We start from the raw sequence: 14,837 nt of genomic DNA on the forward strand, positions 1-14,837 counted from the left end.
GACACTGGTGTGGAGAGAGCTATAGTGGACACTGGTGTGGAGAGAGCTGTGGTGGACACTAGTGTGGAGAGAGCGGTGGTGGACACTGGTGTGGAGAGAGCTGTGGTGGACACTGGTGTGGAGAGAGCTGTGGTGGACACGCTGATGTGGTGAGAGCTGTGGTGAACACTGGTGTGGAGAGAGCTGTGGTGGACATTGGTGTGGAGAGAGCGGTGGTGGACACTGGTGTGGAGAGAGCGGTGGTGGACACTGGTGTGGAGAGAGCGGTGGTGGACACTGGTGTGGAGAGAGCGGTGGTGGACACTGGTGTGGAGAGAGCGGTGGTGGACACTGGTGTGGAGAGAGCGGTGGTGGACACTGGTGTGCAGAGAGCTGTGGTGGACACTGGTGTGGAGAGAGCTGTGGTGGACACTGGTGTGGAGAGAGCTGTGGTGGACACTGGTGTGGAGAGACCGGTGGTGGACACTGGTGTGGAGAGAGCGGTGGTGGACACTGGTGTGGAGAGAGCGGTGGTGGACACTGGTGTGGAGAGAGCGGTGGTGGACACTGGTGTGGAGAGAGCGGTGGTGGACACTGGTGTGGAGAGAGCGGTGGTGGACACTGGTGTGGAGAGAGCGGTGGTGGACACTGGTGTGGAGAGAGCTGTGGTGGACACTGGTGTGGACACTGGTGTGGAGAGAGCTGTGGTGGACACGCTGCTGTGGAGAGAGCTGTGGTGGACACGCTGCTGTGGAGAGAGCTGTGGTGGACACTGGTGTGGAGAGAGCTGTGGTGGACACTGGTGTGGAGAGAGCGGTGGTGGACACTGGTGTGGAGAGAGCGGTGGTGGACACTGGTGTGGAGAGTGCTGTGGTGGACACGCTGCTGTGGAGAGAGCTGTGGTGGACACGCTGCTGTGGAGAGAGCTGTGGTGGACACGCTGCTGTGGAGAGAGCTGTGGTGGACACTGGTGTGGAGAGAGCTGTGGTGGACACTGGTGTGGAGAGAGCTGTGGTGGACACGCTGCTGTGGAGAGCAGCAGTTAGTGAACCGCTATGAGGCTTTCTATAGGAGATCTTGCCCTATTATGTTCAGGTTCTGCCCCTTCACCCACGTGAAAGGAGCAGAGAAAGATGTGAACAGGACAATCTGCTAGTGGCCCCTCCCACTCCCGCAATAAACTGAAACGCAAAACTCAGAAGTGCTTTGGAACGCACGGCCGGAAGTGATCTGTGACTGACCCGGAAGTGTGGCTCTATTATTTTGGCGACTAATAGTGCTGGTCCATGTGGTCCAGAGAGGAAGCAGCGTTCTCATCACCACCTCCGCCTGTAGTGATCTCGGCCGCCGCCTTCCGTCTGTCTGCACAGGTGACTGCGTCCTGTCATAATGTACAGAGCATTGGACACCCGTGGTCTGTGTGCACTGTGCGTTATCACTGCTCTGTCTGCAACACCACACCCGTTACAGCAAGCTGCAGTGTAACCGCATGACCGGAGTGTAATACTGTACTCATCGCATTAGAACGGCCCAGATATATATCTTTATATGTATCATGATGACCTAGACTGCTATAGTCCTGTATACTGTACATTATACACTGTACGGTATCTGTATATATAATCTAGACTATTACAGTACTGTATATGTACACTGTGCATCATAATGGCCTGGACTATAATAGTATGCCTGTGCTTTATAGCTGCATGAATTGATAGAGAACTTCCATAGTTTTAGTAAAGATTGTGACAAAAGCTTTATAATAAACATTAGGTGTTGAATTCCCCGCCTGTACTTCTCCCCGGCCATCTCTGGTACAGAGCTTCAGCAGTGCCATCTCTAACATTGACCGCTGCAATCAATCACTGGGCTCATTGGCACTCCTGTAATGCCCAGGTACGCTGCGCAAGACCGATGAGCCCAAGGGACACAAGCAGGGAGCATTGATATTTCAAAGAATTATCTGTTTTTGCCCAATTTTTTTTCATTAAAACTGCGAACCCCATTAAGATATACTTAATAATATATTTGTTTATAATATGGTATATATTATAGTATACATTAGTACGTCCAAAATCAGATTTCATGGTAGAGTAGTACACGGCGGTACCATGTATAATAGTCATGTAAGCTGCTTATTATAATCCAATATTGCCTTCTAATACCAGATAAAATGTATAATAGTTGAGTGAATATTATAGTACTTTGTTCCGATGTATAATGGTGCAGTGCTCAGCATTTGATAACCCAGTTATGACTTACAGCGATGTATGGGCACATAACATATTGTTTGCCTGCTTTTGGTCCAATGCTAGGACGTAATTTCTGTCTGCGTTACATGAGAGAATCCTGCATGGCCAATGATGGATGTGGATCAGAGTGCCATGAGCGAGAGTATAATAACCATTACCTTGGAAGTGGTTCACCTGCTGACCGGAGAGGTGAGTGCCTAATGTCCTTTTATTTTACCATATCGTGTACTAGAAAACGGGGGAAAAAATTCCAAGTGTGGTGAAATTGCAAAAAAAGAGCAACTGCTCAATAGTTTTGTTTGTTTTTTTTTTCTTTTTTTTACTATGTTCACTAAATTTTAAAACTGACCTGCCATTATGATTCTCCTGTTCATTAGGAGTTCATAGACACCAAACATGTCTAGGTTCTTCTTTATTTAAATGGTGGAAAAATCCAAAGTTTGTTTTTTTAAAAAAAAAAAAAATTGCCATTTTCCGAGACCTGTAGCGTCTCCATTTTTTAGGATCTGGGGCTGGGTGAGGGCTAATTTTTTGCGCACTGAGCTGCTATTTTCATTGTTGCCATATTGGTGCAGATATGCTGTCTTGATCGCCTGTTATTGCATTTTATTGTAATGTTGTGGTGACCAAGAAATGTAATTCCGGCATTTTTTTCTTTTTTCTCGTTAGGTTAATAGTCTATCGGATTAATTATTTTTGTATATTGATAGATCGGGTGATTCCGTATGCGGCGATACCAAATATTTGTATTTTTGATTGACTAGAGGCTGCGATCGTCACCTGTGCTACACACCGCAGGGCTTCAGCCCTACTACTGTTGTAGAAATGCTCATCTGCTATGAATGCCGACCGCTCATAGCAGATCAGCTATTAACCACAGGGGTCTCCTACTGACCCCATGTCATGCCAACCCATCGGTGATCATGTGAAGGGTGTGCCGATGGGGCAGGTCTTATGACACGCTTCCGGTGCAGCGATGTTAAATGACGTTCAGCTGTCATGTGCCTGAAATGATGCAGGCTTAGCGCTGGAGCCCGCATCAAAGAGAGGGAGGCGACATATGACGTGTGTATGTATGTGTAATATATAATATGTCGTGAAGGGGTTAGTTTTTCAGAAAGATCTTCATTTGCAAACAGCTGTTGAGTTCTTGCCCCTTGTGAGTGGAAAATACCAGATTGGTTTATAGGATTATTATTGACTATTTGCTACTTCCAAAGTTGTCACTAGAGCCCCTCAAACTACTGTCATCTTTGTAAAGTCACTGTAATATTGATTAAATCCATACTTTTGTTGTAGGATCCTTGTTTTCCTTTGTCAAAAATGTATGCAAATGACCCACAAGTGCAGCAGGACTGACACTGCACTCATAGCTCACCAGCCTCACTCCCTATATTCCTGCTTGCCTCCTGTAAGTGACTTAGTCCCTCCATTTTATCTATCTATATTAAGGGTGGGGTGCTCCAGATAGGGTAGGGGTAAAAACTAACCATGGTTATGTCCTAGATCTGACTCTACCTTGCCGTGAAGGTTGGCACCCTATCTGTGATTCAAGTGTTGGCACTTTTTGCCTCATTGACGAGTCCTGGTCACAGTCCTAGAACATCAGGGATGTATTGTACATAGAGCTAGGGACTTGTTTGATCAATAGAGGAGTTTTTGTGGGGAAATTTTAAGTTTTTTTTTAAAGAGGTTGTCCACTGGCAAAAAAATGCGTCTTTATGAATTGTAAAACAAAGTTAACCCATTAATGTACTTTAATTTTCCAGTCTTTGTGGATCATACTATTTCAGACCCTTGTTCTGGTCTGCATTTATTCAGACGAAGGCAGAAAGCTTCTTCTTCACCCTATCTGTGCTAACATGGCGTGACGTGCTTGAGGGGCTGGATGTCTGGTCCAGTTCACTAACTGGACCAGTGTCCTTCTCCTCCTTCTCTTTTTATTTTATAAACCATAATCAAATAGTTCTGTTGCTGTACAGCCCCTTTTAATATTATAGTCTTCTCTACAGGTGTCCTGAAAACAGAGCCATGAAGCCTGACAATGTCATCTAATTGCTACCTTACCACGTCAATCGCCAGGGCTGGTGTTGCTTCCCAATCCTTAGAGGCTGGTAGCTGGTATTCATTGGACTGACGTGATGCCAGAATGTCATCTCCTGTTAATTAATGATGCAACAGCCTGATGGACATATATGAGGCTATTGAGGTCAGGAAACCTATGGCCAGTCTGTACATGGACACGATCGTCTGAATTCAGCCTAATAAAGAGTCCTCCACAAGCCACTTTTTTATCAAAAAAATTTCTAAAGACAACCTATTTAAGCAGCCTACAAGTAAGGGTTGGCATCTAGTTAGTGACATGTTGGAACTCCATGCTTTGGTGAAGACCTGTGGTTGATGAGACATCACCACCCCATTTGTCCCTGGACATGACACTGGAGTCAACAGAAATGTTGAGGCAGCATTGAGCGCCAATACCCTGAGGAATGAATGCCAAATGTGGGATTATACCTTTTCCCAACCAAAATCCAAGTGAAAAAAGTGGCTTCAGTATCCAATGGTCAACTTGCTTTCTTGTGTCATCAACCTAATAGTAACAGCAGTAATGTTTCGACCCTAGGTATATATCTGGGTCTTTGGCAAGCTTGAGGGGTTCGAGCGTTGCTGCTGTCACTGCATTTGTGTGCACATGATAAAGCAAGTCGATTTATCATTGGATGCTGAACCAACATTCTTTTGCTTGGACTCAACACAAGGGTAGAGGGCATAGGGCGACCTCTACAGTATCATACTCCAAGTAAACCATTGTTATTTTGGTAATGAGTTTATCTGAAACAACCTAGACCTACAATCTTTTTTTTTTTTCCCCCCTTTTGTATTTAATGTTTAAAACTCATTTATAGGATTATACGGTTGTAAAGAAATCTGGAGATTTTATGATGCCCAATGCTGCACAAGAATTGACAAGGACCCAGACCTCTATCATGATGCCATCACCCCATCCTTTAATAACAGAGGGGACTAATGATCGGAAGATCCTAGAACTTACCAACAAGATCATTCATCTTCTCACTGGAGAGGTGAGTGCTGATATCCAGATGATGACTATCTTTGTGTGTTAGGTTGCTACAATATGTCAGGATGTCGTCTATTTCTGCAGGTCTGGAAGTATTTAGGCAATTTGGCTGTCACTTGTGACCACGTAATGGAGCATGACCAACAAATTGCACTTCTAGGTAAGAAGATATTAATTTTTTTTATTTATTTTTATTTTTTTGCAATTTGTGGTGGAATAAATACTCTAGATAAGTGGTAAAGAGAAACCATAGTTTTCATTTCAGTACATATATCAATAGCACACTTGAAAATAAGAAACTTGTAACATATCTGATCAGAAATCTGCTTCTCCTGGATTGATCATTCATTCTCAAGTTGCAGGTAAAACCTGTTTTCAGGGAAGACCTATTTATACATTACTGAGATGGCATTTGGTGCCCAAAGCTTATGGAAAACTTTAACTGTTTCAGAAGAACTTGAGCAGAATGTCTTATCTGCGTATAGCTCTTCCCTCCATAGAATGTTAAAAGCACCAATTGCTATCTACTTTCTTTGAATACAGATTTTTTTTTCCCCATGAATTAGGAATGAAAGATTAACCCGGGAGAAGAAAGAAAATTTCTCACAAGATATATTACAAAGTTTCTTGTTTTCTTGTGTACGTTACAAAAATCTTATAAAAAAAGATAAAAAATCCACAGAGCATATTTTATTAGATTATCCTCCAAGAAGGACTGCAATTTACATTGATACTTTAAGTTGCAAAAAACCCTATTATGATCCATGTAAAATCTGTGCAGTAGAGAAATACTTAGCCTTTTTTCATGGTGGGTCACAGATCCATTTTCACGTTGCCTTGTTTTTTTTACTTTTCCTCCTGGGGCATGGCTAAAAAATAGTTTTGCTGACCATGAACATAGCCATGCAAATGCAGCTATAAGTTTTTAACTATTTTCGTCCATCAGTTTCTTTTTTATATCAGATAATTTTTATTGAAAAAAACCCCCACTGCATTACATATTTCATTTTCAAAAACGTAACAAAACCCCAAAACTAAAAATAAGTACAATAATACTTAAGCCACTATCCATACAACACAATTCTAAAGTTGCCTATTTCTTATGTGAACACTGTGAGTCAAGCCGATTGTCAAACTCGAAATACTAAATTGCAGTATCTTCTATTTTAGGCACAGGAAAATTGGCAATTTCCTTTCCTGCCACCTCGCATTAGTATATGTTTCTGTTCAAAACAAATGCAACCTGTATCAGATCTATATGGGATATGGAGTGGTGTGAAGATGAGTAGCAAGAGAATTGTTTCTGGCTCGGATGTTTGATACGCCATAAGTCTATCAGACTTGCCTCAGATAACACTCCATACAATGACGTAGGGGTCACTGATATTGGAATCGCATTATTATACAACGTATCCCAATGAGGATGTAAATAATAATTATTAAAATCTCCAAATAGGAATAGGAACATTTGGCTGCTCTGATATAAAGGATAGTATTTTCTTCACAACATCTCCAGAATAGGGTGATGGGATATATAAAGCTACCTATATCAAATCAATCCCATATATTGTACATAGTAATGCCACAAAATGTCCCTCAGAATCTCCTTTTTTTTGTACAAGAAGGAATATTTTTTTCTTATGGGCCATAACACTAACACCTCTGGCATGTGTCGAATATACCGATTGGTAAACTTTCCAATCCATGTCCAGCGTAGCCAATGAACTGGATCTCTAACCCAATGTGTCTCATATACATATTACTGCTGGTTGAAATTGACAGCCAATTAAATATTGCACATCTCTTGGTTGCATCTCCCATACCTCTAACATTCCAGGCTATTATGTTGCGCCATATTAACTTTGATGCAAATATATCAACAGGGTAAACTGTATGGTTATATAGTTTAAATAGATATATAATGACCCACAGTGCCACATTACTTTCCTTATAAAGAACATATAACTATGACAAACAAGGACATTCTCCCCCTTATGAGAAGATGGGGGTAAGCGTGAATCTCGGGCTGAATACCTTTTCCAACTCTACATCACTCACAACATAGCAATAAAAGAGCTTTTGCTACCCTCAAATTTATTATATCCCAAAAAGTTAATGAGTATCCATTATATTAAATTTACAACAATCATAACCCTTCTTTTTGGGAAACAATTGTGGAATTCGGCATGTTGAATGTATTCTGGCATTACTCAAATTGTCAACTTTTTTGTTTGAGAGATCTAGCATGGTCATCCAGCCACGTCCGTGGATCCACTTGGGAGTCAAAGAACTGTCTTTCCCAATGCGACTACATGCAGTTTTGCAGGGAACAGCTTTGAGTATGGGATTGTTAGATCTCGTAGTCACTTTTTGATATTCAGAATTTTTGCCCGCTTTTTCTGTACTTCTCCTGAAAAGTCAGGATATATTCAGACCTTATTACTATCCACCATTTGGGATTGATGATATTTAGCTTCTTAGTATGTCTCTGTCCTTAAAATAATATAATGAGGATTGGTCTCGGTGGGGAACCTGGTGGCTCTGGACGACTCGAAACCCTGTGAGCCATTTCAGTGGTGTCAAAGTTTCTTTGCCAAACTTAGAAATAAGCCAGGATTCAAAAAAGGCCACACAAACTTGGCCCTCTGTTCTTTTGGTACTCCCACTGAGGTGAGACCTGTTTTCTAGGTGGTCTGTTTTACTGACTAGTAGGCCCACATTATGGATAGTTCACTTTAGGTCCCTGTACATAGGGGGAAGTTGATCCTCTACTGTGCTTACTCTGTCCTCAACTTCTCTAACTATTTCATTACTTCTGCGCATCTCTTGTCTGAGGTGACTCATGCCTTCTTTCAAACTTGCCAGGTATCAAGTGTTTTGCTATTAGCAGTAACTGCAGACAACATCTGAGTAGTTTCTTGGACCGCAGTAGCAATTGGAATTGAAATACCTTCTGTGCAGCGTCTTGTAGCAGTTGGCTTGCCTTAAACTGTGCCTGTGATTCTGATTTTCTGGTTGTGGCCTGGATATCATCCTCCGCTGTAAGGTCTTCAAAGTGGGGAGTTCACAGGTTTTTAGTCATCATCTGGTCTGCATGGCTGGTTAGATGCATAGCGAGCAAACCACTCTAATTTTACTGATGTAGCCACGGCCTCCGCCTTCTTCACTGGTGTGGGAGCCAGTGTCACCATATTGGAAAGTCCTCTGTCGCAGGGGTCTGTTCTTCTACAGCTTTTGATCTATTCATGGTCGGCTGGTTATTCATGTATTCACTGTATGCGGATGGACAGGTCAGAGGGAGACCGCTAAGGTCATTACCCTGATATTTACGTTATATAAAGATTGACATTATGTACAATAATTATTTTAGTTTTGTGTTTTTACAGGATCACCAGAAGATTTCCAAACAATCCATGTTCCTAATGAGGTTAAGAAAGAATCTGGGACCTGTAAAGAAGGCATTGATATAGAAAATAATGCAGTAATGTGTCCATTGAAACAAGATACAAATTGCCACCCTGAGGATGGTAAAACGTCTGAAAAAAAGACTCTCGTGGACATTGATTCCTGTGCTTCTACAATGCTCATGCACAACCGAGGGGCATTTCATATTAAAGAAGAACTGGTTTCTCCCACCAGTCAGACACAGACTTTGTCCAACAGTATTAAAAAAGAATCCAATTTACGTAAAGATGGGAATCTCAAAGACTCTAAAATGTGTACAGCTGCCGATCATACCCTACAGTATTACGACTCTCGTATTAAGATGGAGTCAGTTTTATTTCAGGAAGAAAATGTCACAGGTATAGAAATGTCTTCTATGGGTCAAGCACAACAATATTCATCTGCTCATATTAAGCAGGAATCCATTTCTTGTCATGAAGTTAACTCCACAGCCAATGAGACCTATACACAGATAGATTATTTGGTACCTTATACTGATGAATGTAGTGGAGAAGATAGCGATTCAGCAAGAGCAGATGGGAATGTCATGGCTGCAGCGAACGAAAACAATAGAAGATTCTATAACAAGCCATATGCCATATCTGGACAATCAAAAACCACCAGAGAGAAAAGTTACAAATGCTCGGACTGTCAAAAATGTTTTTCAAGAAATGCTGATTTGCTGAAACATCAAAGAGCTCATGCACAGGAGCAGTCGATTATATGTTCTGATTGTGGAAAATCCTTTGCCAAGAATTCTATGTATGTAAGGCACCAAAGGAGTCACACAGGGGAGAAACCATTCTCCTGTTCAGAGTGTGGAAAAAGTTTCTCTGTCAGTGCCCATCTCATCACTCACCAGCGAATTCACACAGGGGAAAAGCCTTTCGCATGTTCTGACTGCGGGAAGTCATTTAACCAGAAGGCATCACTCATCAAGCATCGTAGGACTCACACGGGAGAAAAACCATTTGTTTGTGCCGATTGTGGAAAATGTTTCACAAGCAGCACAAACCTTACACTGCACCAACGTGTTCACACAGGGGAAAAACCCTATTCTTGCTCTGTGTGTGGCAAATGTTTTCGAAGTAGCCCCAATCTTATTTCCCACCAGAGAATCCACACTGGGGAGAAACCATATTCCTGTTCGGTATGTGGCAAATTTTTCACCAATAGCTCTGTACTGGTTAGACATCAGAGGACACACACAGGAGAGAAACCATTTTTATGTTGTGAGTGTGGGAAGTGTTTTACCCGAAACTCGCAACTTATAAAACATCAAATGATTCATGCTGGAAAAAGACCTTATTCCATTACCTAATCAATGGAAACCATGGCTTAAAAAGGGTAGACTTGCTAACTTACAAAGGATTTATAGGGTTTCCACATTGTTTTTAGTCAGTATTAACATGTATAGAAATATGGGAGGTGGTGTTAGTCTTAAAGCCACTCCTCTTCTGTAAGTACATTAAAGTAAATTTGCAAACGTAATGATTTTTTTTTTTTTTTTTTTTTTTAACCTTCACTCTTTTTAGGCCAGTTTCATGCATATGTGAAACATGGACTGTACTAGCATCGGAAGACCCAGCCCAACCAGACATTACTTAATTGCTCAATATACAGGTGCATCTCACTAAATTAGAATATCATCAAAAAGTTAATTTATTTCAATTCTTCAATACAAAAAGTGAAACTCATATATTATATAGAGTCATTACAAACAGAGTGATCTATTTCAAGTGTTTATTTCTGTTAATGTTTATGGCTTACAGCCAATGAAAACACAAGTCATTATCTCAGTAAATTAAACTAATTAGCAAAAAACACCTGCAAAGGCTTCTGAAGCTTTTAAAAAGGTCCCTTAGTCTGTTTCAGTAGGCTCTACAATCATGGGGAAGGCTGCTGACTTGACAGATGTCCAGAAGGCAGTCATTGACACACTCCACAAAGTCACAGAGTTCCAATTTTCATTTGGAAATCAAGGTCCCAGAGTCTGGAGGAAGAATGGAGAGGCCACAATCCAAGCTGCTTGAAGTCTAGTGTGACGTTTCCACAATCAGTGATGGTTTGGGGGGCCATGTCATCTGCTGGTGTAGGTCCACTGTGTTTTATCAAGACCAAAGTCAGCGCAGCCGTCTACCAGGAAATTTTAGAGCACTTCATGGTTCCCTCTGCCGACAAGCTTTTTGGAGATGGAAATTTCATTCTCCAGCAGGACTTGGCACCTGTCCACACTGATATAAATAAAGAGAAAATTTCATCTCACCCCTGAGATGTAATCCTAGTCTGGCATGGAGCACAGAGTCCTCGCTGCTGCACAGCGCCTGGGTCACTGGCTAAGCCAGTGTTCAAGAGTTTTTTTATTCAAAACACGTATGGCATTTTTTTATACACACCACCCCATAATATATGCTTTGTCGTCTGAGATGTGCATTTTTTGTTTTTTCTACAAATTTTTAAAAGGATTTGCCAATAAAGATTGTTGAATTTTAATCAATTGCCTGGTGTTGAGCTGGATCCATCTTCAATTCCTCACCTGTCCACACTGCCAAAAGTACCAATACCTGATTTAAAAAAAAACAGTATCACTGTGCTTGATTGGCCAGCAAACTCGCCTGACCTTAACCCCATAGAGAATCTGTGGAGTATTGCCAATAGGAAGATGAGACACCAGACCCAACAATGCAGACGAGCTGAAGGCTGCTATCAAAGCAACCTGGGCTTCCATAACACCTCAGCGGTGGCACAGGCTGATCGCCTCCATGCCACACCGCATTGATGCAGTAATTGATGCAAAAGGAACCCCGACCAAGTATTGAGTGCATTTACTGAACAGACATTTCCGTAGGCCAACATTTTGGATTTTAAAAACATTTTTCAAGCTGTTATAAAGTATTCTAATTTACTGAGATAATGACTTTTGTGTTTTCATTGGCTGTAAGCCATAATCATCAACATTAACAGAAATAAACACTTGAAATAGATCACTCTGTTTGTAATGACTATATAATGAGTTTCACTTTTTATATTGAAGAACTGAAATAAATTTACTTTTTCATGATATTCTAATTTAGTGAGATGCACCTGTATACCTGAAAGGCAGTTAAAGATTAACTTTTTTTACATTTAATTTTTGATCAGTCTTTGTAAAGTTATACATTTTGTAATTTACTCCATTACATTAACTTGCTTCCTTTTTTCCCCCAAACTCCATGCTTAATAATTTTTATTTATATAGCGCCAACATATTCCGCAGCACTTTACAATTAAGCGGGGACATGTACAGATAATAAATTCAATACAAAGTAAGACAGTTTAAACAGTTACATCAGGAGTGAGGTCCCTGCTCGCAAGCTTACAATCTACAAGGCAATGGGTGGACACAATGGTGAAAAGTGCTTGTTGTTTCAGGTCTGGCAATTATAATAAATAGGGATTTTCATATAAAGTTGCATGATCCGGTCATCAGCCAGTTTTTTTAAGTGCAATAATCAAGTATCGAGTGTAGTTATCGTGTGCATGGAGGGTGTGGAGACAGATGACTAGTAGGGTGCAGATTCAGAATAATATTTAGAAGGAGGGAACAGGGGAAAGTTAGTTTACTGAGTAGTTGAGGCGGTAGGCTTGTTTAAAGAGATGGGTTTTTAAAGCGTGCTTGAAGGGGCTAGGCAGCAGTCGGATCGTCTGGGGTAGTGCATTCCAGAGAACTGGCGGAGTACGAGAGAAGTCTTGGAGATGGAGGTGCGAGGTTCGGATTATGGGGGTATGTTAGTCTTAGGTCATTTGTAGAACGGAGGGCACGTGTAGGGTGATAGAGAGGAGATATAAGGCGGTGCAGAACTGTGGAGAGCTTTGTGGGTGAGTGCGATGAGTTTAGATTGGACCCTGTAGCGAATGGGTAACCGGTGTAATGACTGGCACAAGGCGGAGGCATCGGTGAAGCAGCTGGACTGTTGCTGAATGAACTTTTTCACGCACTTAGAGTAGCTGTTTTGAACTTCAGGACTAGCAAATACTCCTGTGCTTCTTAGCTCACTTCTCTCCTACTTGGAGAGTTTGTGAATAGTGTGTGAGCATGGGGGGAGGAGAGCAGAAACTTGCATAGGAGTTTGGATATTTGCTAAGCCTGCAGCCTTAGCTACTCTAAGTGCAAGAACAATGCAGTTGAAACAGCCTGTTCTGCACGGGGTGTGGGAGAAAAGGAAAAAAAAGGTAATGGGGTATATTACAAAAATGCAATACTTTACAAACACTGATCAATAATTAAATTAATATAAAGGTGGTTACTTTTTAACTGCCTCATGTGAATATTAATAAAAATCAATAAAAAAGTTTATACTTTGTCATATCTAGAAACCCTGCGGTCGAGCCAGTCTTCCAACTCAAATATGATCTGTGATGAAGCATAACATTGAAACCATGGGTGTGTACAGAGACCATAGTCCCTCAAAAAAGGGGGGGGGGACTCCTAGATAGATATATAATGGAGTGATAACCCCTGAAAACAAGCAACACATAAACATAAGCCATTGTAAAGATAAAAAAAATATGTATATGACAATGGACGGCCAATATATACAGTTACAAAATAAAATTAGTAGGTTCAGTGGTGCGGACTCAAGAAAAGACATCACCCAGGACAAAGATGTACATAGTCAATAGGTATAATGGTAGATGAAAATATATTAATATATATAGTCATTATACAGATGTAAAATAAATCTCTAATCCCAAAAACAGTGAGGGGTAGTAATGTAGTATGGCCACAAGATGGCACTAAAGTAGAGAAACAGTGTTAACATAATGCTCCTATCACTGTTTTGAATGAGAGTAAACAGTTCAAGTGCGCTGACCTCTGTAATGGAAAATAACCACCTAAAGTATTGCAGTACATCAGATGCAATAGGGTAGCAGGGTAACGATGCAACAATATTTTATTCCTCACATCCATGGTAATACAGCAATTCCAGGTAAATGTCCAAAATATAATTGTCTCAGTCCACTGGACGGTAATTCCACTGCCTTTGTGCCAGTATAGCATGTAGTCACAGTCCCCGATCCTCCAGACCACAGGTAAAACAATAGAAGCACAGGTATCCAGTAGCAGCAGTCCTTTAAGAAAGTTTAAATCTGAACGACAGATCCCACCACGGTAGCACGTTTACCAATCCTTCCAAGTCCTCATTTCGATCTTATGCCTTCAATGTCCTTCCACACAACTGCCAACTAAACATGTGGATTCTCTTTTCTCTGAGCTCAGCCCCCTCTAAGGTCAGCAGTGATCACCCTCCCCCTTAATCATCTGCTTTTAGCTGAAACAATGAAGAATATTCCAGGAGCCTTCACCTGAGACTGCATGTAAGGCCCTCTGTGGTGACAGCTCCACTGTGTCTACAGTCAACACTCACAATGAGTCACAGTTTGAACAATGGTTTAAGGCTCCTGAGATACTGATGAGCAAACAAATCACTAATAAAACACAGCAAGCAAATTTCTAACAAAATACAACAAGATCAACGAAAATGTGTGCTCTGTGCTGGAAAAGTCTTTAGTAAGTGTCCAGCTCCTCACAGGTGTCTTTATATAGGGCGTCTGGAGTGGTGTATATGTTTAGTAGTCTGGTATAGTATCTTTATTTAGAGAATGGTTAGGGAATGTCCGGCCGCCGGGCCATTTACATCCTTATGTCAGTTTATGTCCTTCTCCCCGTTCCCCCCCCCCCCCAGTTAGATTCCCAGGGACTGCAGTGCTCGGGCGGGCGACCGGCAAAATGCTGGTCACCACCCCTTTTAATTGTTCCTGAAACTGCAAACACGCACACACAGCATTCACTACTGAACACTGCAGCACGTGCCATGAAGGATTATGTGCGGAGTCAGCGGATCCTGTGCTCCATGCCCACCAACGACAACAGCCCCAGCTCCTCCTATATGTGCCCCAGTCCTTTGTGTGATTTATATGCCCCAGAATTTCCTGCGATGTATGTGTCTCAGTCCCTCCTGTGATGTATATGCCCCAGTGTCTTCTGTGATGCATATGCCCCTCCGTCTCCTGTGATAGATGTGCCGCAACGTTTCCTGTGA

General features: G+C 41.7%; 1 protein-coding gene across 2 annotated transcripts; it reads left to right on the plus strand.

Annotated features, from left to right (window-relative positions):
• The first annotated feature begins 1,205 nt into the window (after positions 1 to 1,205).
• Positions 1,206 to 11,677, plus strand: LOC141273134 (uncharacterized). Of its 2 annotated transcripts, XM_073684577.1 has the most exons (5): positions 1,206 to 1,349; positions 2,295 to 2,420; positions 5,138 to 5,314; positions 5,395 to 5,470; positions 8,697 to 11,668. In XM_073684577.1, exons 2-5 carry the CDS (start codon positions 2,340 to 2,342, stop codon positions 10,073 to 10,075), a joined length of 1,713 nt encoding a protein of 570 aa, XP_073540678.1. In that variant the 5' UTR covers positions 1,206 to 1,349; positions 2,295 to 2,339; the 3' UTR covers positions 10,076 to 11,668. The 2 variants fall into 2 exon arrangements, with proteins under 2 accessions (XP_073540678.1, XP_073540677.1); XM_073684576.1 differs by lacking the exons at positions 1,206 to 1,349; positions 2,295 to 2,420 and adding an exon at positions 3,524 to 3,642 and having other exon boundaries at positions 8,697 to 11,677.
• The last annotated feature ends 3,160 nt before the right edge of the window (positions 11,678 to 14,837 follow it).

Source organism: Phyllobates terribilis, unplaced genomic scaffold (genome assembly GCF_046119375.1).
Source record: "Phyllobates terribilis strain yellow unplaced genomic scaffold, ASM4611937v1 Scaffold_5__5_contigs__length_657084704, whole genome shotgun sequence".
NCBI lineage: Eukaryota > Metazoa > Chordata > Amphibia > Anura > Dendrobatidae > Phyllobates > Phyllobates terribilis.

What these genes read in the sequence shown, in the direction of transcription:
- LOC141273134 (XM_073684576.1), top strand. Translation starts at nt 3,559, where the DNA reads ATGCAAATGACCCACAAGTGCAGCAGGACTGACACTGCACTCATAGCT. An exon ending in TATATTCCTGCTTGCCTCCT is followed by an intron (nt 3,643 to 5,137) that starts GTAAGTGACTTA and finishes ACTCATTTATAG; the next exon opens with GATTATACGGTTGTAAAGAA. An exon ending in TTCATCTTCTCACTGGAGAG is followed by an intron (nt 5,315 to 5,394) that starts GTGAGTGCTGAT and finishes CTATTTCTGCAG; the next exon opens with GTCTGGAAGTATTTAGGCAA.